Source organism: Semicossyphus pulcher, unplaced genomic scaffold (assembly GCF_022749685.1).
Source record: "Semicossyphus pulcher isolate SPU_LCO1_2020_fin unplaced genomic scaffold, fSemPul1.0.p SCAF_12, whole genome shotgun sequence".
In the NCBI taxonomy this organism is placed as follows: Eukaryota; Metazoa; Chordata; class Actinopteri; order Labriformes; family Labridae; genus Semicossyphus; species Semicossyphus pulcher.
The window spans coordinates 2,970,949-2,997,237 of NW_027211626.1; the positions used below are offsets into that span (position 1 = coordinate 2,970,949).

Genomic DNA, 26,289 nt, shown 5'->3' on the forward strand with positions numbered 1-26,289 from the left:
TTTTTCCTCCAAGTGGTGTTTTTTGTGCATAGATACTGTTGTACTTTGATGTGAGCGGCTGTGTGTGTGTGTGTGTGTGTGTGTGTGTGTGTGTGTGTGTGTGTGAGAGTGTGTGCTTATGCGTCATCTCATTGAAGAGTATTTCCATGACCAGGAAACTGCAGTTGGATCTATTAATGTACTCTTCTTGGGTGTGGCTCCCGTCTGCATAAGGAAACATTGCTAGAAACTGGAGCAGGGGGAAGCCATTTTGAAACATAATACTCTGTCTTGCAAATTAACCCTTTGTGAAGTAAATGGCATGGACTGGAAGAGTAGTAGCGCACGCTGTACCTCCAGTTAAAGCAGAAGCATTAGATAAGAAAAAGCTGCGTTCTAGTTGAATAACCAGGTTGTTGCTCTCTCTCTCTCTCCCTGTCTGCAGGTTTGGAGGGGCGCCCCCTCATGGCACGGCCAGAGACTGTTGTGCACCTCCGCTGCTCCAGAGGGTAAGTCCTCACATCCCCTCACTTCATTCACTTTATTTCTGACCACATGAGCCGTATCAGGGGGTTCCCCCTTTTAAAGAAAACCCACCGTTCTCAGCCTCTGTTCCCAGCCCGAGACTAATGAGTTCTGCACCTAGAGGAATTCTGCATTGATCAGGCAGCCGAGGCTCATTTGGAGTAAACAGCCAGCAGTCATTAATATGGAATCTGTCCTAGGATAGCATCTGCTTGTGTGCGTGAGAGGCAGGAGAGATTTAGAGCGTGAACAGAGGGAGGAAGAAGAAGGCAGGGTTGCTGAGAGGAGCAGGCAGCAGCAAGGCACAACGTGATGATTTGATTTTAAAGTGGGATTTAATAGCTGTAGGACTCGAGCTGAGGTAAACACTTGGTGCTGGCACTTTTGAGTGACAGGGAATTGCATAAGTATTAATCTCCGTTGAACTCTTTCAAATGTTGTCATGTAACAACTGCAAAATAATTGATTTTATTGGGGTTGTATGTAATGGACCGAGTAAGTGCTCTGCTGCAAAACCCCAACCTCAGGGGTGCTCAGGTGCCATCGATTGCCTTCAGGTTAACGTGTGCATCCATCCGTCTGCATTTTGGACAGCTTTGTTTGTTATAAAAAGGCAAAAAGCCCAAGTAAGTCTTTTCAGTTCCAGGTTTTAACACTGTAAAATGTTGCAAATCTCTGTATTTGTCAGTGATCACAGAGAAGTGGAGGATAAGGGGAGCAGCTGCAGGAGGAGAGAAGCTCTGATACTTTTGGGAGAGTCTCAAATTATCAAAGTAATGAAGAAGCCGGTGTGAAGTCAAATGCTGCGTCTTTGAACACAGACAAACAGACAGAAGACACTGTTGAAACAGAGCCCGGCCGGTGCGGCGCGTGCCAGACGATCATCGCTCACTTCTTGGTGCGAGCCCAAGCAGAGATCTGCTGATTCACTGCAGTGCTCCTGAGCGGGAGGTTGTTTGGTGCAGCTTGGATCACCTCCGCTGTGGGCCCGCAGCCCTCTTGCGTTGATTCATGGCTGTGTCATCAGCGGCCACTCAGCATGATAACGGTGTAAGCCGTGCTGGCTCATTATAACCAGCCCTTGGTTACGGACCAAAAGAGCTGGATTACATTATTAGTATGCTAGAAAAACAAAGTGCCATTGAGCAGAACAGTGGCTCAGCCGTTCTTATTGTGGCGCTCCAGAACTGCAAGTACAGATGAGAGCACACGCTAAATCCCTGAGAACTTCACAGCAGTGCTGGCTGCGCGTTCTGCTAGCTCCAGGTGTGATTCAGTTTTTCTCTCATATTTTCCTGCTATGAAAAAGCAAAGAAGGAAGAACTTCTTCTTATCATCAGTCCCATTATATAGAAGTCTTTTCTCTCAGTGGTTAAAAAAGATGCATCAATAGTTGGCATCAAAGAATCAACATAACGTTTCTGTGAGGGAAATGTTAGCAGGAATATAGTGCATTGATTTTCAGCGCCTGACAGGCAAAAAAGAGGGCTTGTTTCTGGCAGTCAGTGCTCCTGTGTCTGCATATTTCAGCCTGTGCATATTTTCTTGCCTGTGTTTGAGCTCTCTGAAGACGAGGATTTAGTCAAGGGGTGAAAAAGGCAAACCGTCTGTGTATGGAGGTGTGCAATTAGAAATGTGATCGGAATCTAACAGGATTTAGAGATAACTCTTGTTGAAGAATTGAGATCCCATCGTTGCGCACAGGAAATTTCACCCACTGGATTTTAAATAGTCAGAAACCTAAAGGCATTAGCTCCAGTATCCTACTTCAGATGTCTGTGCGGAGGATTAATTGTATTGCTTTTGAAGGTTTTGATGTGAGGTTGCGTGCTGGTCTTTGGCTGCTGCTCTAAGTTCTCTCAGTTGGCAGCTCAGTGTTGAACTTCGCAGACAGGTGGAGCTGCTGCTGTAGTGCCCCCTGCTGGCTCTCAAACAACACTCCTGTGCGCGAACAATAAAAAAAAAAATCCTTCGTTACTTTGAGTAATGTTAGCTTAAAGAGGGGGCAATATGCTGTTTCAGATTTCAGGACATATATATGATTTTACATTGTTGGATGTCAACGTTTTAAATCTGTAGGTAAAAGCGTGTTGCAGTAATCCCCAGGCTTCTCAGCTCAGTCTGCAGGCTGCTGTGAACGCCAGGTTTCACACAGTTTTTTCTACACGCTGCTTTGTGACGTCACAAAGTGCAGCCTCGGCAGACTTCAGAGAGCCAGCCAATCAGGAGAGAGTGGGCTTGTAGGGGCGGGGTTTCTTAAAGGGACAGAGTACACAGCCTGCACACTTTTTTTTTAAACTCTAAATCCACAGGTAACTCCACAGGTATCTCAAGAGGTGATTTGAAATGAACGTAATACCCCCCCTTTAAAGTCAGCACAGTAACATCACAATATCAGTCTTTGCGTTGTTGTTAAAGATCATTCTGGTTACATGTCGTATCTCTTGATTGATTTCTTTATTTCCAACATGTTGATAAGTGTACATTAGATTAATAATTAATTGTCAAGAAATAACATAACGATAAACGAATATCAATTGTGGGAGTTGGTTTGGTTAAATCAACAGCCCTCATACAGAGGCGACAGTCCTCGATGCTTCGGGTTTTACTCCCACCCCCGGCCCTTTGCCGTGTGTCATCCCCACTTTCTCTTCTTCCCCTGCACTATCCACTATCCACTGTCCTCTCACTCAATCAAGGCATAAAAGGTCCAAAAAACTGTTCAAAAAAGAGAAGGCTGAAGCAAGCACTTAATATTTCCTTTGAAACCCAAATATCCACCCAGTGTCAAGAGCAAAGAAAACATTAGCCAGCTATCACAGCCTTTACTCGTCTTTCTACCTCTTGAAAATAATGTTTCGTAACATTTCTGAATAACAGAATAACCTTGTTTGATTCAGACTGTTATACAAATCAGCCCAAAGACTGTAACACACATTCTCTTCTCATGGTTTCTTTAGGCCAAGCTCTCCTCTCATAACAACCTCTGCTGCTCTTTATGCACCCTGATTAAATACCCCGTGTCTTCAGTCTGATGAAGCCGGTCTCCGTGGTGCAGTTGGACCTTCGGGTGTCATTTTCCATTTCCTGCTTATGTGACATTTGTCTGACTGTCATCTTCTTGCCTGTAACCTTCCTCTCAGAGGTGACGGTGGTGTATCAGAACGGGCTGCCGGTGATCTCAGTCAGTTTGCCGTCCAGGCGAGAGCGCTGTCAGTTCACCCTCAAGCCTCTCAGTGACAGCGTGGGAGTCTTCCTGCAACAGCTCCAGGCGGAGGACCGAGGCATCGACCGGGTAGCTATCTACTCCACGGGTAAGAATACTGTACATGCACTTCAGCTCTATCCATTTACCCAGCAGCTTGTACATATGCATGGCCTTATATGCTTTGAAGTGTTCTCGTATTTTGATGCTGGTAAGTGTTCTCAGAGCTGTGCCTTTACATCAGAGTTTAATACGACTGCATGCAGCATGAAATGATGTTTCAGCCCCACTCTTCCAAGAGGCATCATTATGCTGGAACAACTGGTGCTTGAAATCTTACTCATAGTGTTTAAGTGCATATGCCTTTACCTCTCATGATAATGAGACGGCAACAAGCCTGATAATCAGAAGATGTCAAGGGTGTTTGAAGTGGCAACCCATCAGCGCTCCGTCTCTCTCACCCCCTCTCTCCCCATTTGTCTCTCTGTGCAGATGGAGCGAGGGTTGCCTCCTCCACAGGCATAGACATCCTGCTGCTGGATGATTTTAAGCTCGTCATTAACGACACCACACACCTCGTGCGGCCACCGAGGAGAGGTGAGGACAGGCGGAGGAAAGGCTGAACTGTTGGCTCTGAGTCACAGTCGGTGTCGCTCACAGAAACAGAATAAATGGTTTTATAGCCAACAAGTGGATCATATTTAAGCCTTTCTTTGTTTTTGTCTTTGTTTACATGTGTGTGTCTTCAGAGCTGCTGCCGCACGAGGAAGCAGAAAGGCTGAATGACGTCAAGTTTCTGGTGCAGCAGCTCTACACGACACTGCGCATCGAGGAGCACCAACTCGGTAAAGAACGCGAGCTGATCGCACGACTGGAGGACCTCAACTCTCAACTCCGCCCCCTGGAGAAGGTTAAAATTGTTTATTTACCTCACTAATCGTAAACAATACATGCATGACCGTGCAGTTTAAATAATTGCAGGGTCTCGCTCTACATGGAGGCCGACGGGAGCTTCTAGTGCTCAGAATTTCGATTGCCTGTTTACGACCTTTTGTGCTGAGATTAACTTCTTTATTTTATCACAAGCCTTTTAAACTCGATCATTACGACAGATTGATGACTGTTTGAAAGAAAGAGGCTACTGAGTTGGGATCATAGTAAATCTGCTTTATTCTCTGCTTGAACTCTCTGACCTCTCTGTCTATCTGACCTCTGTGCAGGTGAGGGAGGAGTTGGGTAGGAAGGCGGAGCGGCGTACCACCTGGCTGCAGTGGGCCGGCATGGCGTACATGGCCACCCAGTTTGGCATCCTGGCCCGGCTCACCTGGTGGGAGTACTCCTGGGATATCATGGAGCCCGTCACCTACTTCATCACTTACGGCACGGCCATGGCCATGTACGCCTACTACGTGCTGACACGCCAGGTAAGACTCAACAAACATAGACGGAGATATGCAGTTATTAATGTTGTGAGAAAAGACATAGTCCTCTCCTGCTGAGTTTAGGTAGAAGTTGGTCAACAATTGTGATTCAGTCATTCATTAAAGAGTCATTTTTTTAGACATATAAAATGCTCTGCTTGACATAATATATTGTGTCTGATATATTTCTTCTGCAAAATAAGTTTAATTACCTTGTAAAAATCCTCCTAAGGCCTCCTTCTCCCTCATTAAAAATTCCAGTCTGCGTAGGCCCCGCCCACTATGACAATGTTTCTACTTTCTTAAAATTACAGCCGAAAACAAAACGCATGTCTGCCATCGTTTAGTGGCAACTTGTTGAAACTTAGCTCGTTTGAAATGTAGTAATGAACAGTAGTAACGTTAATGTTGGTCGTCAGTAGTGAGTTTGCAAAAATTGCGATGACGGTTACAGCTGGCTCGCGCATCACCAGAGTGGTTGCCATAGGTTACACATAATGATATGCATAGCGTCACCCCGTCCATTAACGGGATTGGCTCCTTAGGTTTGTGACGTCTCAAACCTGCCAATCTGAAAACGTGTTGTTCAGCCTGTCCTTGGTACACTGCAGTTTAAAAGCAGACAGGCCCAGCCATGGAGATGATGCTGATGTTGTCCCTGATGTGTCTTGTAGCACATGAAGAACACCACATGGAGATGTTTACAAGGTTAAACACTTGATTTTCACAGGAGGGGGCATTTAAACACGACTTAAAGCTCCTGTGAGGAACTTTCAGTTTGTGTTGATTTTGGCGCCCCCTGTGGACAAAGCCGTACCTCTTATCTCTTTGCTGATTTTGTCCTGTACATGCTTAAGTGATATTTTTAACAAAAAATCCTGCTTCCTTTAACAATTTATAATTAATTCTCATGTATCACTCACTTTAAATTTTGCCCTGGAAAATGTAAACAAGGGCAGCGTGCAGTTAAAGTTAGTTAGTTTAAATTGTCCTATTATATATTTTTAGCTTGTAATCATTCTGAACTTGCGACTCTGTTGGCCTTAATAATCGAATCCACTACTTATAACTTCGCAGCAGCTTTCAAAAGGGAACAGACTCCATTTGATTTCAGATTTTACAACCATGAATTGATCCAAGGAACAGAAATATTACATGGAGGATATCTGATAATGTGGCTCCTCTCAAAAAGTGCTCTGTCTGCGTCTCTCTCTGCTTCTCCTGCAGGAGTATATTTACCCCGACGCTAGAGACCGACAGTATCTGCTGTTCTTCCACAAGGGGGTGAAAAGGACACGCTTTGACATTGAGAAGTACAACAAGCTGAAGGATGATATCGCTGAGGTACAGTCACAGGGTGAAGTCTGGATGTTTTGTGATGTAAAATGAGCGCTGGGCTTTCACACGTTTTACACTTCAGTAAATGGATTTGTAACAGCTGTAACGTGGACCTACTTTCATGCCATTCCCCACACTCCTCTCATATTTGTACCCCACTTCTCTCTGCTAATCCGTCCTCTCCAGGTGGAGTTGGATCTGAAGCGTCTCCGGGACCCGCTCCAGCTCCAGCTCCCTGTTAAGCAGCTAACCGACGATAACAATTGATGGGAAAAGTGACCTCCTCCTCTCTCTGCTCCTACAACCTCCTTTCCCACTTCCCCTCCGTCCAACTCCCTTTTCTCTTCCCCTTTACCCCCAAACAATTTCCTCAGACCCCTCCCTCCCCAATCTCTCCCACACCCAATATTCCCATCCCTTTCTCGACTGTGGGAGTTAGTTTTTTTCTTTCTTTTTTTTTTTCTTTTTCCTTTTTTCTTTTTACTTTCCTGACTGAAAACTCCAGTTGGAATTGCAAGTGAAAACCGCTAAAAAGACGACGCAGAAGGATGGAGGGAATACCGGGGACTGAAAAACTCTCACAGCCGAAGGACAGTGATGGTGATGAAATGGACAAAGATGATGATGATGGAATCAATGCGGGCACTGTGGATATGCCTCATGTCTCCGGAGGGACAGCCTGCAGGGAACTTCAGGGGGCAAACAGGAATTATCACTCGTCTAGACACTCCAGAAGAGAGGACATGCAGAGGGGCAGTAACCGTTGAGTGTGTGTGTGTGTGTGTGTGAGGGACTTTAAGGGCACACTGGGACACCGACCCTGGCCACTCAGCGGGTCGACACAGCAGTGATGCCCTGCTTCCTCTAGCAGTCAAACTGTCAACACACACACCTGCAGCGCTCCTGGTCGGGGCGGGCTCTATCCCACACATTAAAGTTTACAAGGAAGTCCTGACTGCAGTCGCACCATCAGGGGGACCTTCATCTTCCTGTGGCTGAACTGTGCTGCCTCCTCCTCCCTGGGCCACGCCTCCTCCAGGTGACGGACAGCTGTCCCTCCCAGCGTGACCTCTGTCAGGAGCCTGTCCGGACTCGCAGGATGTAGGCACGGCGACGCCTCCTTTCCTCTTCCTGTTGATGTCCTGTAGCGGCCCGGTCTGTCTGCGCAAGTATGAGAGTACTACCGACAACAACATCACTGTGTGTTCTTTTATTCCAAAAAAATATTTTGGCACTTTTTATTTTGAAAGCCATAGTATATTTGTTATGAAAAGAATATAAATATATATGTATACAATCAAATAAACAGATGACCAGAGGCTAGTTTTTCTCAGTGGGGGGAGGAACTCTCTGACGAACATTAGTCCATCGAACGCTCGTTAACATCCTCTAAAGATCTCCTGAAAATGAAGGACCCTCGCTAACAGTCCAACGAGCATTTTCCACCTTAACACTAGCAAACAAAGAGCGTTACACCCAGCAAATTAACAACCATAAACCTTTTATCTTTTATCTTTACAACCATAAGCGTTTATCTTTTCATGACGACGCAAAAAATATTTTTAAACACCATGTTGCTTCGATTGGAATCGACTGTTTTGTGGCAACACCGCATATCAGTGTGAATAATGTCACGCTTAACCTCTAACGTGTCTTAGGTACAGACATTTCTGCGGACATGTTTCATTTACAAACATAAAGGCATGTTTAACAGGTTACTGGACTAAGAAATTGACTACATTTTCTGCCCTTTCCTCTCAATAGTTTCTACTCATTTTGCAGGTGTAAATTTGGAACACCTGGTCTTTAGCTTTAGCAGCATGAAATCTGCTTTTTAACATCAACTTTTGAATACATCTCCCTCAAACAGAACAAAGCCTGCATCTAAAAAACACATTGTGGCATTCTCTCACAGACGCTCAGAGATTTCTCCTCCCACTGTTGCTGTATTGCCCCCCCTGCTCCCCTGATGGCAACGCAGGGTAGACTGCATGCTGTGGTATGCCCTCAGTAGAAATTTGTGAATGTGTAGGAGCATTATTGCAATTTTGTACTTAATTGGACTCTTTTTCTTTGCCACATCTAGCTGAAGTCTCATCCCCCTGATCGGGTAAATCAAAGGTTCTAGAAGCCATATGTTTATGTTAATTTTTTAGGGATGGTCACTGAAAAAAGTTTCGTCAGCTGCACTCAGTTTTATGTTCAGGGTGAGGATTGGTGGGCATCTCTCGGGTCACATTAACGTCTCTAAAAAAAGGTCTAAACGGCGGTTATTGTCACCTTTGCAAAGGGGAATCACATGACACGACGTCCCTGCACATACACTCCAGTTCCTGATCGTGTGTGTGTGTGGACAGTTGGCTGAATCCTCCCGCAGAGATCCTCGTGTTCTGCAGATTTTTGATAAAAATGCATGATTTTGGGTCAAATCAAAAGTGAGCCATGCAGATCTCGAGGCAGGATTTGGTCTTTCTGTGTGTGTTGGTGTGTGTGTGTTTGTTTTTTCACCAAGAGAAATGGTGCCTTTTGCATGACTGATGATGTCGCGATTTGGTAAACCACAATGATGAGATCATTGTGAAAGTTTTTCTCTTAATTGGAAAGAAACCTCCAAATAAGGAAGGTTTAATTTGTTGTGTGTCTGTGAGTGTGTGTGTGTGTGATGAAATCCGCATGCTGGTGAGTGTGAGTGTGTTTGGGGCAAAGGTTCAGATCATCTTATTCATGAATCTTTGCCCCTAATCACTGCCTTGTCAATAGCGCTAAAAAAATCAATTCCGCCCACATCCCACTTCATAGCAGTCATCGTTTTTCCTGAATAGGCCGACTTTCACACGCGATGACACACACACACAGTCGCACACAAAGTGACGCCGGTGTTTCCTTGGAGATGTACCGTGGGAGGTGAGAGAGTTGAGGCCTCTGTCTGCCGTCCAATCCTCCCCTCTGCTGTTTTCACACCACACTTCTCTCCATCGTCACCTCCTCCTTTCTGTCACGCCATCCACCGTTTACTGCCTTTGTTCTTTTCTCGTTTGTTTTCTAAAAACAAAGTATATCAAATATAGGGAAACTTTATTATAAAGAGGGTGTTGCATGAATGTATGTTTACATGAGAAATTATGTGAAAATAAAAAAGATGATTTATCAAAATAAAAAAATACTGCAAAGATAATTTAAGAACGTTGTTTGTAGAGACTCCTAGTTATAAAGGGGCAGTGGACAGGGCTGCGTCTTTAGAATCCGCCCTGCCGAATCTGACTTAAATCCCAGCCAACCAACTGCTCAAACCTCATCAAACCTCATTCCCATCGTCACCTACTTTACCCCCATTAACCCCTCCCTCAGCGTGCATTTACACCCCCATCCTCGGTGCACCAACGGTAAGCGAGGAGACCTCTTGACTTCAGTTTCTATCGTCCTGGATTTGAGTCCACAGGAGAACTGTCAGGCTCCCCTCCTCGTCCCTCTCTCCCGTCATTTTCATCCACCTTCAGCCTTCTTTCTCCAAAAACCACATTATTCTTCTATGTTTTGAATGTGTGTTCTGTTTTAAATACATTGTTTGTGTGCATTTACAATAAGATATGTTTAAAATGCCTAAAGAGCGATGCAGATTATAGGATTGAAATGATCTTGTACTCCATTCTGACCTCTTATTTTATTGAGTTCTTCTTGTCCGTTTTTCTTCTGTTGACATATGATGCTGTAATGTTGGCAAAAAAGAAAAATGTAAAATCCTGTATCATTTATGAAATATGTATAAAAGAGATATGTAATTCAATTATCAATAAAATCCTTATCCAGTTTTTGGAGCCGCTGGTCCCGTCGAGGTTTTTGTTTGTTCTCCTGGAGGTGACGGCTCGCTGATTAATGGAGCGTCACAGAGATTTTTCAAGGTCCTGACCGCCTCCTCCGGCTCTCCTTGGCCTTCAGCTCATCCTGCACAGGACATCCTATGAGATAGACCTGTGGGGATGAGCTGCTTGTATACAGAGGAGCATGGAGCAGAACGTGATCATGATGGGGTGTTGAATCTGCAAAAAAAGGCATCACAAAATACTGAGGTATTGAAATCCAGAAGGTTTTAAAAAAGGTACTGGAGAAATAAAAGCTTTGATCTTTTCTTTTCTGATCCTTTTCAACTTGTAAAGAAGGTTGTGTGAGGGATAAAACCCAGCGAGGTGTCCTTTATCAGGAATTAACAAAAGAGAGCACCTCAGATGGTTGCATTCATGAAATGTTTAAATTCCTGATTATGGACACTTCAAAGGGCACTATTCTACTTGTACCATGATCTCTGTGAGGTAAGAAACACAGATAAAATGACATGAACAAATATTTAATATTTATTTTAAATTTTAATGCTTCTGCAATCAAAATCTAAAGTTTTAAAAAAGCCATAACTTAGTTACCATCGTACCATCCCCATTACTCCGCTTGGCTTTATAGCAGTAAGTATTGTAGTAAGATAAATTGATACTAAAATATCAATAACAAAAAGTCTCTACTGGATCACTGTAATTTAAATACCTTGCATGTATTGAAAAAATGATGCTTTGTGTCAGAAACACAGAGCGTAGCCGCTTCCTCTTTGCATGTCATTGGTGCACATGAGAGAGTGTCCATCCAGGCTGCCGTACCCCAGGATTAGAACTGAGCCAATAATATGTGAAAAAATAGTTTAACCTTTATTCCTCTAGGATTACACATACAAGGAAACACCAAAACAAAGTCCTTGTATGTGTAAACATACCTGGTAATAAACCCTGATTCTGATTTAAAAGCGAGGCTGGACAGTTAGATGATGTGTTCTAATAAATGTACAGGAACAAAATAAGAGACAACAGCAAATACAAGATTTTCTCTGGTTCTAGTGTTTATAGGTTTGTGTTCAAATGAACTTTTGTAAACAACATTTCTCCTACTTCCAAATTAAATATTCTCATTGAGGTTTTTCATTTGCTGAAAATGACGACTGGTTCAGAAAACCAAAAGATGTTTTTCAGATCTCGAATAATGCAAAGAAATCAAGTTCATGTTCATGTTTAAACAACAGAACACTAATGTTTTAAGTCAGGAAGAGTTGACAGATCAATATCTGGTGGAATAACCTGCTTTTTAATCACAGCTCTCATGCATCTCTGCATGCTCTCCTCCAGTCTGTCTCACTGCTGTTGGGTGATACAGCTCAGCTTTGTGAGCGTCCATCTTCCTCTCGATCACATTCAGGAGGTTTTCAACGGTTCAGATCTGGACTGGGCTGGACATGACACGTAGAGAGAGATGCTGATTTAAGGAACATTTGTAGTGGTCTCTTCATCTTGTCAGGAGCTGTGTATAATATTTAAATTGCGACATTTAATTGCTACAGCCACAAAGGGCCCCCTGAGTGCCCTGAAACAATGCAACGCTGTGCCAGTGACAGAAAGTGTTCAACATCCGTTCAATTGTTCCAATATTTCAGTTCAGCCCAAATAACTTGATCAAAAGATCCTGTTACCATCCCATGTTACATCACTAGCGTGGTTAAGAACATTTTCTAACATGGTGCTGCATTTCACATCAGTATGATACTAGAATTAAACACAATTGTCCACCTATAAGGGACAAGATCATTGTATATATGCATAAAAAGTTTACACAAAAAAAACAATCTCCTTAACTAACTTTAACTAACTAAAGGAATAAAGGAGGGAGGATCAATTAAGCTAACCATACTGTATGGCTTTCCTACAGTGTGGTTAGACAATAGTGTAATAAAGTGCTGATTGAATCTGCCGCGAGAGCTAACAGTGTCTTATTTCCCGGAGTAATCACGAAAGAAGAGCGGCATGATCCACCTCATTTCTTCTAACAGCCTCCAGGATTAATGTCTCCATTGATTTAATTACATCTGAGAAACAGCCTCGGGTTACTTTGGTTGGTTTCTCAGCGAAAAGGGCAAAACTTCAGACATTTAATGTCCCGTCATACACGTCAAGTAATGAACGGGAGGAGAACGTTTTCATTTTGCTAACACGGTGTGTCCTCTGTGAGGGTCTGAGTGTGCAAACCAAGTCAAGGCCTTGAAGTGAAGCTGCTTCAGCACGACTCTAAGAAGATTAACCAGGTTGGTTTAATGCTGCCGGAGGTTTCATTGTTGCTAATTTTTCAGCCCCTTAAAACAGGAAGGGTGACAAAGACAAGATTAAAGATGTAAAAGTGTTAAAAATAAGCAAAAGAGAAAATGAAATATTTAGTTTGTGTGTTTAGTGTGAGTTTGAGGACTGTACAGTGTGAAACAATAGGAGGATGGTCCTATCACCAGACTCGGGGAGACAAAGGTCAGGGGTCAAGGTGAGACAGAGACATGACCAAACAGATAAGAGGCGCCTATTAAAAGACAGGCTTCCCCTTCGGATGAACCAGAGGAGCTTCACACACATACAGTCCTGATCCTGAACCTGTCATCTATCCAACACATCATGCTTCTTCTGGTGGTTACCAGCCTGCTGCAGGAGGCTCTTGTGGCTTCAGGTGTAGGTGAGTGTAACTTTTCCTATGTTTTAACCTCAAAAAAACAGGTATCTTCTGTGCTAGTATTTGATTCATTGTCTGATGTATTTCATGTACATAAAAGGATAAGCATTATTCCAAATGTTTCGTATTGTGAAAAAGTCACAAATATGTTTCAGCTGGTTTAGTTGCACTCAGCCCAAAGTCTGTTTATTCCTACAGATGATCTTTTTTAAAAGTGTCACAAAAAAACTCTTGGAAATTTCACACAACATCTGGGCGCTTTAGCTTCCAGCTAATGTTATTCAGATTTCAGACAGGAAGCCGATAAACTCACATCACTGCGATGTTCTAAAAAAATTAAATGTTAAAGCTCCTGTGAGGAGTTTTTCACTGGTAATGAAACAGACAGAAATGTATTCTGATTACTCTCTATGACCTACAAAAGCAAATCAGACCATCAGCAACAAGACTGATTATTTCTATATAGTTATTTTTAATGCCTAAAACTGCTGGCAGGCGGTAGGTGTCAGACGAAGCAATTGACTGCACGCTGCCTTTGTTTACAATTTCCTAAAGAAAGCAGGATAACATTTTTTGTTAAAAAACCACCACTTAAGCATGTACAGGACAAAATCAGCAAAGAGATAAGAGGCACGGCTTTGTCCACAGAGGGCGCCAAAATCAACACATACCAAAAGTTCCTCGCAGCAGCTTTCAGTTTTGATAATTTTATTAAATTTACTAATCTTAAACTCGTCCATAAAAACAACATCAGGCTCCTCAGGTGCTCAGTGACCTCATGGTTCCACTGAGTATCAGGATCTGTAACTCGTGGAGCATCTAACAGAGAATGTAAGGTGCCCTTACGTAAATTATCACTTGGACAAATCACCTTTTCTGTTCAGGGGATCAATATGTGGAATGCCTCACAGAGCTCAAACTGGACCCTGACTGGGAGCATTTTAAACTCAATCTGAAACTGTTTTTAAAGAGGGCTCAGTCATGTGCTTCCTGTTTTACAGTAGATTTTATTGTAGGATATTTTGTATCCTGTATTGTTATATGAGTTTATGATATGAGTCTGTTAGGACTGACCTCTTGTGCATTTGTCGTTGATTTTATGTATTTTAAAGGCCCATCCAGGGACGGGCATCGCATATTAGCCAAGGCCATAAATGCTGTAGTGTGTGGCATCGGTTTACTTGCTTCATACTTGTCCCTCCCTATACAAAAGAACTTTGAATAAATAAATAAATTCAGCATTAAAAGTGCATGTTTGGGGACTATTTTATTATTAAGACGCCACATTTGGTGAGTACAGCAAGTTGTCCATTGTCCGTGTTCATGCTTTGGAGGAGCATGTCATATTCAGTGCAGCTATGTGGCTCATTGATGAGTTATATGAGGGATAATGCTCGCTTAGGCGTCAATTATCAGGATTTTTAAGATGTGGAGACCATTAATTCCTGATTGTGGACACCTTGAAGGGCATTATCCCGCTTATCGTGGTCACTGGCTATAAAAACAGACCATCACTTTCTGCAATGCCCGAGGGTTTGACTAATACCTGAATATATCTTAAGCATCCCTTAAGGTTATATTGCAATGGAAATGTTGTGCATTACTGCAGTAGATAAACACACCCTGCAGCCAATCAGAATCAAGTTTTCATCCAAACCCTGATATAAAAATAATTTATGGATAATTCTGGAAGTCTACAGCAGAGAGAAATAAGATGTATCAGCCCACACAGGTAAATGTTGGGTTCTATTTTTCATGGTAATTGTAGACTGTAAGAAGATAATCCTGCAGCTTTATGCCTTAACAAAAAGGATTTATTATAAAGAACAATAAGGTCGGACTCTATTTACTGTGCGTCTTCATCTTCATCAGTGCAGATAAGAGTGTGCTGCCCGGGCGTGGCTCCACATTCCCTTAACAGCCAAATTAAGTTATTCAAGCCCCATCTGGAAGATTTAACGCTCCCATTAGCATACAGCAGCATGAGTCAGCGATGTCCTCTGCCCCTTCTGTGCTGCTCCGGCAAACAGTTGGTCAGTCGTACGTCTACAGCGCGGGTCGTTTATGCTGTCAGTGGGCCAGGCTCGTGGATTGATCCCTGTGCTTTTATCGGAGCAGCAGGTAGAGACAAGATGGAGTGTTTATCAGTTGAGAGGGGGAGAAAATGATGTGTGTGGTGACATCATTATGGTCACAAAATGAGTCACACCGTTTTTCATAGCTTTCATAAACTAAAGAAATCGTCTCTCTTATTGATTTGTTACTCGCAGCAGACACTATGGACACTGTGATATTTTAATACTTTTAGACCTGAGCACCCGATCAATACTCAAGCTGCTTATCAGGTCTGAACAATAGGTTGGCAACAGCAGTTAAGAGGTTCAGTCATACCTGGAAAATAGAAGATTCTATGTGAGTGTGAGTTTACCTTTAAATAACCAGTCCCCTTTTACTCGTGGGGTTCCCCACTCTTTCGCTTTTTTTAATACATTACTTGAATTTTCAACATGTGTTTTAGGGCCTGTGCTTTTTTGTCACTGCGCTCACAGCGCTCTCAGTTACAAATAGTTAAACTTTTGTAACACCGACGCGCTCATCAATGTCACTTCTGCCTCGCCGACCCCCACCGACCAATCAAAATCAAGAAGGGGCGGGACTTACGGTATCAACTTTTTCAACAACAATGGCGGAGGAGGAGCTAATCCTTTCGTTTTTTTGGAGGTACAACTTCCAGGTGTAGAGCTGCTGCTAACTCCAGGACACGATTCCTTTCCATTGTGTTTACGTTTTCTTTGTAAGATTTCTTTCAATAAAAGCAAATATGAAGCATACAGAACAATTTAAAACAGACATAACGGTCAGACAACTTTCGTAACCTAGCAACAGTAACGCCCGTAAGAAGTGCTCTGAAATTGAGGCCCTGGACGCTGCCAGCGCAAAAACAAACGCCGTAAGTGGACAGTGCAGCACTAAACAGTTTTTTTCCTACCCATTGTTTGTGTCTGGATTTTGGTGTCAGCATTGTGTTATTGTCTGTTTGATTGTTTTTATTTGCCTTTGACTGTAAAGAAATCGACTCATGCTGTTTGACATGTGCTAATACACTTTGACTTGACTTTCAGGAATTAAGGTGCAGTTACTTTTTCTCAACTTAATTTGGAGTATGTGTTTGTGTGTTTTCATGTGTGTACAAGTTCAACCTACGGGATAGCATAAACCTGGATATTTTATGTCAAGCAATCCAACTAAAAGGAAAGCCCTTTGGTTCTGGTTGTAGTGACTGGTGCTGCTGCAGTAAAGCGTTATGTGCTAGTTGTCAGGTTTCATGACTCTGGCCGGACACTGAAGATGCTTTACTGCCGCCTCCTCCTGCTGTTTGTTCATCCCCGCTGATTCTCACTGATTAACACAAACTCTCGCTCTTGCCCACTTTGCCCACTCCCATCATCCCTCACGTCCTCTCCCTTTGTTTTACGCCTGCCTCTTAATTACACCATTGAAAGGGCATGAAAAGGGGAAAAGACTATTGATTGTTTTGCTGCACTTAGTTTACTCTGCTCGTTCAGTTGTTCTCCTGATTCTGCAGAGCTGGCAGTAGTGAAAGGAGCCGCCACTGACAGAACTCGTTGGATGAAGCGCTCCTCTTGGATGGCTTGTTGGCTTTTAGCTGAATTAGAATTGACTGTGTGCGACAGTTTATCTTGACGGTCTAAAGCTTTGCTTCATGGTAACAAGTTTGCTCAAGTGGCTGGTATGGATTTGCAGACAGAGGATATAGTGCTCGTCTGTGGAGGCAGAGTTGAATCTTTACCAAAGTTACTTATGGTATTACCTCGAATCAACATCAATGCTAAAGGATCTCTTCTCCAAACCAAAAGAGAGACTTCATAGAGCCGTTCTGTCTGAGCCGGCTTTGTTCTCTGCAGGGAAAAGCCAACAACAATCCTGACTCTCATGCACAGGCTCCCACAAATGAACCAATGTATGACAAACACTGAATGACCTAGCAAGCCGAATATGATTAGCGCAGCAACTAAGTCTTGTCCCTCTTTGCCACCCCACCCACATGCCTCAGCCCTTGACCCCTGCTCTGCCTACATCAGCCTGAACGAACCCTGGAGGAACACAGAGTACCACGTGAACCAGTCGTCCGGCGTGCCTCTGTGTGACAGCCACGTGTCTGGAGAATGGTACCGCTTCACTGGCATGGCAGGAGACGCCATGCCCACCTTCTGCATCCCGGAGAATCACTGCGGCACCCACGCTCCCATCTGGCTCAAAGGCAGCCACCCTCAACCCGACGAGGGCATCGTGACGCTGCCCGCCTGCGCCAGCTTCAACGGCAACTGCTGCCAGTGGAACGCCAGTGTGGATGTGAAGGCCTGCACCGGAGGATACTTTGTCTACCGCCTGCCCAGACCCTCAGTCTGCTTCCACGTTTACTGTGGCCGTGAGTGAGCATGTTTGATACTTTACTAGTTTTCATTTTCTTGTTTATGTTGTGTTAGTATCACTTTGTTTGTGTGTGTGTGTTGCACAGATTTCTACGATATCTGTGATGAGGTGGACTGCACAGGTCCAAGATGTCCAGGGTCTGAGTGTCGCTGTGGACCTGGAACTGTCCTGGGACCGGACGGACAAACGTGCCTGGGTGAGACGGATGGGGAGGGAGGAAGAGAGGGGAGAGATTAGTTGTGCAACAGACGAAGATAAACAAGAGAACATGGAAATGCTTTCTGAAAAACAATAACAAGAAAAGACAATCCGCCTGGATTTGCTGTTTTCACTCATTGTCTTGATACATTCATATTTCTGGATGAGCAGTTTTTATGCAAATCTTTGTCAAACATCCTTGTTTGCTCGTCTGAATGGGATATACTGAATATGAGGAAGACAACAAAATCCAATAAGATCAAGTGCTTTGTTTTTTTTATCGTTTTAACACAAACAAATGTGTTTTATAGTCATTTTTGTCTCCATTGTCTTGACATTAAAACAAGCGAGTTTGCATTTATGCTCCTCTAGTATCTATTACTTAAACTACAGTTCATTCATTGCTTTTATACGGAAGCCCTACGAAGACTGGCATCCATACATTTTATTTACGCCGTGATAACGAGTTATTTACAGTTGTTTTTTCAAGATCTCAGCTTATTTATCTCTTTATCTCTAGATAACAAAGCTGCACCACCGTAACGTCAGATGATCTTAACTCGTATCTCCAGAGCTGCAAAAGCACAAAACAAACAGAAACAGGCTTAAAGGTATATGAAAGATTTTCATTTGAATAAATGTCTGTTTAGTCACTATCTATAGTCGAATGAGGTAACACAATGGCGATTGAGCCTATGGCCCACTGATGAAAGCCTTTGCATTCGCAGTATTACAGACTGGGTGATTGGTGCAACTATGGCGGGGAAAATTACAAGCGGCGCCCAGTTAGTGACGCGCTTTCCATCAGCCAGCAGTGGCTAGTCTGCCAGAGAGGGTAGGCGGAACAAACAAAGAAAAGATGGATGACTACAGATACAACTTCAAAAGAAACAAACTCGACGCTCAGATGAAGCAAACAGTCTGAAAAGGAAAGCGACCGTCAGCCAGGAAAATCAAGAGTTACAACCGGAGCCAACCGTGGACGTCACACATGCAACACTGTCTGGATATCTGGGAAGTGTGCTCCTGCAATTATCGTTTATCACCATAGGTGTCGCCACAGAGAACGAAACTGAGATCTTCGAGATTAAAACTTTACTTCCCTCATTAGTGTGTGCAATGGCAGCATGGCATGTCCTGGTCTGTAATATCACAGTGACCAGCCTGTTGTTTTGTTTTGTAAATCACCAGAAAATTATCCCGTTATCACGAGAACATCAGCTTAGTTATCTCGAATTAATGAGATAAATTAAATTAAATTATAATTGAGAAACCAGCGCTGTTATCTCGATAAAACAACCAGAAATTACTTGTTATCACGGAGAAACGGAGTAAATAAAATGTTTGAATGCATGTCCGCTCAGGGCTTTTAACTTTTACTTTTAAATAATTATTGTAGCCATTTTTGCTTCTCCTATTAGCATACTTTATGCTAGCCATTTCTCCATCTATCCACCTCTTTTAAATATACCAGTAAATCTGTTTAATCCACTTAGCTACACCGCAATCTTTCTGAATCCCACCCTGCAACTTCATAAGAACCTCCTGTTGTTCAGGTACCCAGTGACTGTAAACACGTCTCTAGTGTACCACAGCCATCTGACTGAATCCCAGCCAACTAGTGTAGTTTCTATACCTTCTCCTGAGAACTGTAAACAAGATGTATTTATATTACAATTCCATACAACAGACTGCTTGCCATTCTTACATATCCTTTATGAAAACAGATCATAGAATAGGAAGGAAGAGTGTGAAGACTGATGCAACGATAGAGACAGGGAATTTGAAGGATTGTCTTTGGTATTTACTGACTTCACTTGAGGTGCAGGGGTAGGTGTGTGTGTGTGCGTGTGTGTGTCTGTGTGTGTGTGTGTGTGTGTGTGTGAGGGTGTTTTGTACACTGGAAGGAACACCTAATGATGGGTGACAGGGATGCAGAGGGAACCTAACCGTCGACCAAATCTAGCTGTCTCTGTTTCAGAAATGCCTTCTTCATTTCTCCACCTTCTCTCACTCCCTCTCTCTACTCTCTTGCACCTTTACCTTTGTCCTCCTTTTATTTCATCCCTCCACATTTCTTTACTAGTCATCTCAGTAATATGAACAGTTTTAAAGTCCTTTAAAGTCGATTTATCATCCTCTTGCCGCAGACTCTCAGTGAATTACCTTCAGGTGATAAACTCCCCCCGTCCTCGACTCAGTCGATTAAAACGAGACTCATCTGATAATACAGCTGACCCGGGCGTGCTTTGTGTCCCATGTGCAGATGTGAATGAATGTGAGAAGGGGAATGGTGGCTGTGCGGAGGTGTGTGTGAACACCAAAGGCTCCAGGAGCTGTGAGTGTGGGCCGGGCCGCGTGCTGGACGAGGACGGACACAACTGCAGAGGTACGCTCTCATATTCATATGACACAGCAGTCAAAGTTTTACAGAGGTGATTTAAACCGGGAAACACACATTGGTCTTCATTTCTTCCAGAGATAGCCGGCTGTCATGTTAACAATGGAGGCTGCAGCCATGGCTGCTCCTCGCTGCCAGACTCCTATCAGTGCCACTGTCCCAGAGGGCTGGAGCTGGGAGAGGATAAACGCACGTGTCAGGGTGTGTATCTGTGTGTGTGTATCTGTGTGTGTGTGTGTGTGTGTGAGAGAGAAAAGTATTTTAAAGTGAGAAGATAGATGAGACTGCACGGCAAGCTGACAGAGCAGATCTGGTTATAACGTAGATCTAGATGTATGTTCCTGATAGTAAAGGTTAGACCATAATGCATTTCTTCAGGCTGTAACTAATATTTTTAACATTTCAGTGCAGCAGCTTTATTTGTCTGGGAGGATCCTTAATCTCATTAGCTGTGGATATCATGGCCAAGACTTTTTGTAGGAGAAAATTCTGGTTCTGCTTTCAGACCATTAACCTCTGCTTGTTTTGATCAAACAAGACTGCGACTGAGTGACTCTACGGATTATCTTTCTGATGACCTTTAACAGCAATGTCAAAAAAGGGGAAGAGAGTCTGAGGTGAAGTCCTCAGATACTAGATATTTCTAACCTACAGTCTCCAACCTGTTCAAACTTATGATTTTAAACGTTTGATAACTTTGAAAACTTAATTGTCACAGCTCAGGCTCAGTGAGCTGGACAAAGACGGAGACCACACTTTTGTCTGTCTAACAGAACCAAGCTCGGGGTTATTCAGTGTGTTATCACATCAATAAAAAGAAACAACAAAAATCTTCAAGTCAGTAAATGTTAACAAAACGTTAATCAGTCCATCCATCCGTTATCTATACCGCCTATTCTGTTCAGGGTCGTGGGGGGGGCTGGAGCCTATCACAGCTGTCATTCAGGGAGAAATCTGTGAACGGATCACCAGTCAATCACAGGGCTGCCACACAGAGACAGACAACCTGTCACACTCATGCTCACACCTACGGGCAATTTAGAGTCACCACTGAACCTAACAATCATGTCTTTGGACTGAGGGAGGAAGCCGGAGTACCCGAGCTAAGACTCGAACTAGGAACCTTCTAGCTGTGAGGCCACAGCGCTGACCTCTGCACCACCGTGCAGCCCTTAATCAATCATATAACTGATAAATGATTTACTACTTATAGTACAGGGAGTTACCAGAGCCAGAAAAGTTTAAATATTAATCCAGTGACTTTAAAAATAGAACAGATATCTTGTTTTTCTGTCAGCGAAACATAAAAACAAAGTACAATCCAGATCCTCCTTTGCTGCCACAGTTCTTGCTTTTGTTTTCATCTGATCACATGACTGTGGGTTTCATTCATGCTGCTCCCTATCATTGTATCCCTGCTGTATAAAGATATGGGCCATTTTCTGGGACCATAATAATATGTTGTATCATTACCTTCCTTCCAGTGCCGGTCCAGTGTGATTCCAGCTCCATTGTTGTCTCGGTGCCTAAGGACCTTGTTGGAGGATTGGAGCTCTCGCTGTCCAACTCGTCCTGCAGAGGTGTCTCCAACGGCACACACATCAACCTCAGCTTCAGCCTGAAGACCTGCGGCACGGTGGTGGAGGTGGGATGCAAACTGAATGTGCTCAGGGTTTACAGGAATGTTTGATTATCATATCACTCTGTCGAAGAGCAATCCAGTGTTTCCTTAGCATTTGGGCATCTGCACCGTTTGGCACTCTGCAGTCACATTTGTCCCAACTTAGAGTTCATGCTGGTTCCCAACAAATCCTCTTCCATCCATCCATTATCTACAGCGCTTATGCTGTTCAGGGTCGTGAGGGGGCTGGAGCCTTTCCCAGCTGTCACTGGGTGAGAGGCGGGGTTACACCTGGACTGATCGCCAGTCAATCACAGGGCTGACACACAGAGACAGACAACCTTTCATGTTCACTCACTCCTCACTCCTACGGGCAATTTTAGAGTCACCAATGAACCTAAGAAACAAACCTTGTTTGTCCTCTAATGCCAGGAACAGCATGCTTCCAGTTTCTTTCGTCTCCTGGACGGGAGCCTCAGGTTACTGTCTGTCATGGAGCTATATTATTGATTGACAGTTGTAAACCCTTCAAACACCAGTGTAGTCATCATTATCCATACACAGAACTTTTCACTGCTATAACTTTATGTAAAAATCCATCCTGAGTCTGCTGCCTACTTACTCACTCACATTACACGTACACAATGCTGCTATGGCCTGAGCTCCCAGGGCTTCATTACTCTTTCCATGCCCTCAGTCGGTACAGAAGTTGGTCAAAGTCTTTCTCCTACTCTGCCTCCTCCTCCTCCTCCTCCTCCTCCTCCTTACAGCAGGAACTAAAGCTGTCCAGTTTGATTGTCCTGGGGGTTTTAATGTACTTTAAGAAAGTTCTGTTCCTGTACATAGTCTTAAATAATCTGACTACCACTCTGCAACTTTGTTCCTCCTGCTTCTATGATTTATTATACTCTGTAAGTGTATTGAAAGTCCTCTCCATCTATTTTTCAGTGAGATAACTTGCCTAAATTAAGGTTACAATTCTAAAAAGCCTATAAAGTCCTATAAATTGAACTGTAATGTTGACCCCCAGGTGACAGACGACAAAATCGTGGGGACCAACCTGGTGACCGGCCTCCCCAGGAGCAGCCCAGGCAGCAGCAGGGAAGTGATAGTCCGCACCAGCAAGTTAGTGCTCCCAGTCACCTGCGAGTTCCCCAGAGAGTACCAGGTGTCGGACGGGTACCAGGCCAGCCTGCGCAGCTCAGCCCTGGAGCTGGCGGGCCACAGTGAGGGAGTCTTCCCCTTCGCCCTGGAGCTCTTCAAGAGCGCAGAGTTCTCCGAGCCGTACCGCACACCGCCACAGCTCCGCCTGCACGACTCCCTGTTCTTCGGGGTGGAGCCGAAGGAGAGGGTGGAGGGCCTCTCTGCTATGGTGGAGAGCTGTTTCGCTACACCGGGGCCCAAGGCGGACGAGGCGCTTAAATATTACCTCATTAAAGACGGGTGAGTTACAGCACACTCAGAGCACGCTTTTAGTGGACCTTAAAGGTATAATCTCAAAGATTTTAGTTTTGTTCTATTTGGCGGCACCTATGCCGATAAAAGGTAATTGCTGGAGCACACTTCCCACATATGTAGACGTCCACGGTTGGCTCCGGTTGTAACTCTTGATTTTCCTGGCTGACGGTCGCTTTCCTTTTCAGGCTGTTTGCTTCATCTAAGCGTCCAATTTGTTTCTTTTTCTTTGGATTTTTTACTTATTTTTGAAGTTGTATCTGTAGTCATCGATCTTTTCTTTGTTTGTTCAGCCATAGTAGATTACTGTTTACTCGCAACACTTGTGACTTGCAGCCGCTTAGCTCCGCCTACCGTCTCTGGCAGACCACTGCTGGCTGATGGAAAACGCATCACTGGGTGCCGCTTGGGATTTTTTTCAGCGAAAGTCGCCACAGACACCCAGTCTGTAATACTGCAAATGCAAAGGCTTTCATCAGTGGGCCATCGGCTCAATCACCATTGTGTTACCTCATTCAATTCGAGATAATACCTTTAAGGTGAAGTAAAAATAGCTGGAATGGTAGATGTAAACCATGTAAGGAATAATGTATAGTGAGCAGGTTGTTTTCATGGAATGGAACCCCGACAGGGTGAGCAGGTCTTGCCTCACCCTGAAGGAGTGACTCCGCAATAACAACCTGCTCACTTTTCATTATCCTGTTTATTACACGGTTATTTACTAATTAAATCAATAATTTGACACAATTTATAAGTGATTTTATTCATTTAAAAATGATTATATTCCCATTTTTCATTTAAAAATAAGAAAAAAAATAGTCTGTTACACTCAGTTAGAGCTGCGTCCATAGCAACGGTCAACTCTGTAGCCTTCTTAAAATGAGTTAACCGAGCTAATATAATAATACTCACATTACAATGAGCTAAGCTAGCTGTTTTTACTCACATTAAATGGAATTAAATGGTTGACATTTTCTTTTCCATTCATCATCTTTAAACACCGCCGTATCCCGTACTGTGTTCTGTTTAATGTTTACTTCATGTGCCGTCTTCAGATCTGTAGATCTCTCTGTCGTAGCCTTCAGTTTTTGCGTCTTTTAACCTTTATTGCTTTCTCTCCGCTGTTTTCTCTTTTCTTTTTCCCCTCTGTGAACAAACCGACGTCAAATTTACCGGATTTCTTCAGACGGATTGATAAGATTACTGTCCTCCGAATTGTGAGATCACAGCCGAATCCCTAGCAACGGTGTGTTATCGAGAAATAGCAGACCTCGGAATGCAGTAATTAACCAATCAGAATCAAGTATTTAACACAGCAGTGTAATAAACTTTTTTAAAGATTACCCTCTGATGATAAAAGATAGAATCCATCAGCGATTTAAGCTTTGTTGGAGTCGTATAAAAAAAGATGTCACTTTAGATCAAGATCCATCAAAACCATAGACTGTAGAAGAAGTGGGTGTACAGCCTCTTGTTTCAAAGTGAAGCCAATATGGAAGTGCATTTTATCTCATGACCAGCAGGGGGAGCCTCCTCTTATTGTGATTGTATGTAAGCAGATAGGAAGATTTCCCTACTTCACACTTGATTTATCGTCTCACTAAACATTTTCCTACAAAGTTTATGATCTTAATTGAGTGTTCTCCACGACAGCCGGATGTTTATTTTGTAATTGTCCCTTTACTGTAAATAAAGATGAGGTATGCTTTGGTGCGTCGCTACCACAGCGTCCTGTCAACAAGGATGGAGATGTAGATGTGTTCCTTTAAAGACTGTTGCTCTTGCACACAATAACAGCTGCATAATTAAGTTTTCATAATATTGTCTCTTTAATGTCAGTCACTCCTGCAACATTAATAGTCCATACAATAATAGTCATATGGATCGGACCCAGCTGCTGTTTTCCCACAAAGCCGTGGCATCAGCTGCCTGACAGTAATAGGACAGGAAATCTCTATTCCTTCAAGGAAATGTCAAATGAAAAATGCCACTGGTCTCGCTCCGATTAATGTGGAAAAAAGACAAGAATATTTTGAAGGGAGAGATCGAAACACAGCCGCCTTATTATCAGTTGAGCCCACAGTTTCACCTTTGAAATCAGAGGGAGATTTTCTCTTGTTACTCTCTGGACACAGCCAGGCCTGTGGTCTGTTTTGGTGAGTTCCTCGGGCAACTAACCTTGATGAACTGGCTTGTTAAAGACTTATATGAGTCACTGAGTACTGTATTAGAATACCAGATGCATGTATGACTCTATTTGACCTTTTTTGGCTCATATTCAGGTGTATTTCTGATGAAACAGTGACTCAGTTCTCATCAAAGGACCAGCTCTCTAAGCACTACCAGGTCCCTGTCTTCAAGTTCATCGGCAAGGACAACCGAGTGAGTAAACGCAGCGTGCTGGGAGCCAGCTGGCAAGTGTGTGTGGGCTTATTTCTGTGTAGCAGTATACTGTGAAGACTGTCTGAATGAGTCTTTACACTGTGATGGTGTTCTGCTTTATCTCTGCTGAAAACAAGCGCGTCTCTCTCTCTGTTTGCAGCAAGTGTTCCTGCACTGCCAGGTGTTGGTGTGCGGAGCCGGAGACTCCCGCTGTGCTCAGCGTTGTCGAGGACGTGTTCGCAGAGACGTTCGGTCCAGTGAGCCTCAGGAGCAGCACACTCTGAGCGGAGGCCCCATTTTCATCCTGCCTGAGCCATGATGCTAACAGAAAGCCACTAACACCATGAGAACAAGCTATCAGACAATATAACTAATAATTACATTTGCAGAGTAACAATTAGATTAGAAAGCACCATCGTTTTATAACTACTAGAAGGGAAATAGCCGTGAGTGTTCATACATTATTTGCAGATAATTTCATTCATCAATATAAAATCTCAGAATAAATGTATCAGTAGTGTTATGATAGGTAAAACAAAGGCCTCAGAAAGATATTGATATGACATTTATCTTCTAATGAATGTGAAAATAGTAACTCGACCACAGAACCTGCAGATATGAGATTGATTGGATTAATCTATTAATTCTTTGTAGAATCAAAACATATTAATTCTTTGGGTCTTTGGATATAATAACTTCAAAATATATCACCAACATGTTTTACAATTTACAGTTAAATCTTTACGGACACGTATGATAAGCATATACCCTAAAATGGGCAAACATT

The 26,289-nt window shown here is 43.3% G+C and overlaps 2 protein-coding genes across 3 annotated transcripts in view; both read left to right on the plus strand.

The window, feature by feature from the left end:
- mcu (mitochondrial calcium uniporter) overlaps nucleotides 1-10,269 on the plus strand; it is a 78,459-nt gene extending 68,190 nt beyond the window's left edge. For both annotated transcript variants that reach the window (XM_069659214.1, XM_069659215.1), the window contains exons 3-9: nucleotides 425-488; nucleotides 3,648-3,818; nucleotides 4,202-4,306; nucleotides 4,459-4,619; nucleotides 4,930-5,133; nucleotides 6,358-6,474; nucleotides 6,655-10,269. In XM_069659214.1, the coding sequence (XP_069515315.1) occupies nucleotides 425-488; nucleotides 3,648-3,818; nucleotides 4,202-4,306; nucleotides 4,459-4,619; nucleotides 4,930-5,133; nucleotides 6,358-6,474; nucleotides 6,655-6,735 (903 nt within the window). In that variant the 3' untranslated portion in view covers nucleotides 6,736-10,269. The remainder of the gene's footprint in view (nucleotides 1-424; nucleotides 489-3,647; nucleotides 3,819-4,201; nucleotides 4,307-4,458; nucleotides 4,620-4,929; nucleotides 5,134-6,357; nucleotides 6,475-6,654) is intronic.
- A 2,601-nt stretch (nucleotides 10,270-12,870) lies between these two features.
- oit3 (oncoprotein induced transcript 3) lies at nucleotides 12,871-25,821 on the plus strand. The gene is given in 10 exon segments (XM_069659224.1): nucleotides 12,871-12,892; nucleotides 12,895-12,993; nucleotides 17,066-17,440; nucleotides 17,531-17,641; nucleotides 19,910-20,032; nucleotides 20,123-20,245; nucleotides 21,529-21,689; nucleotides 22,696-23,108; nucleotides 25,403-25,502; nucleotides 25,663-25,821. Coding segments are annotated over 10 exon segments (1,686 nt in total).
- The last annotated feature ends 468 nt before the right edge of the window (nucleotides 25,822-26,289 follow it).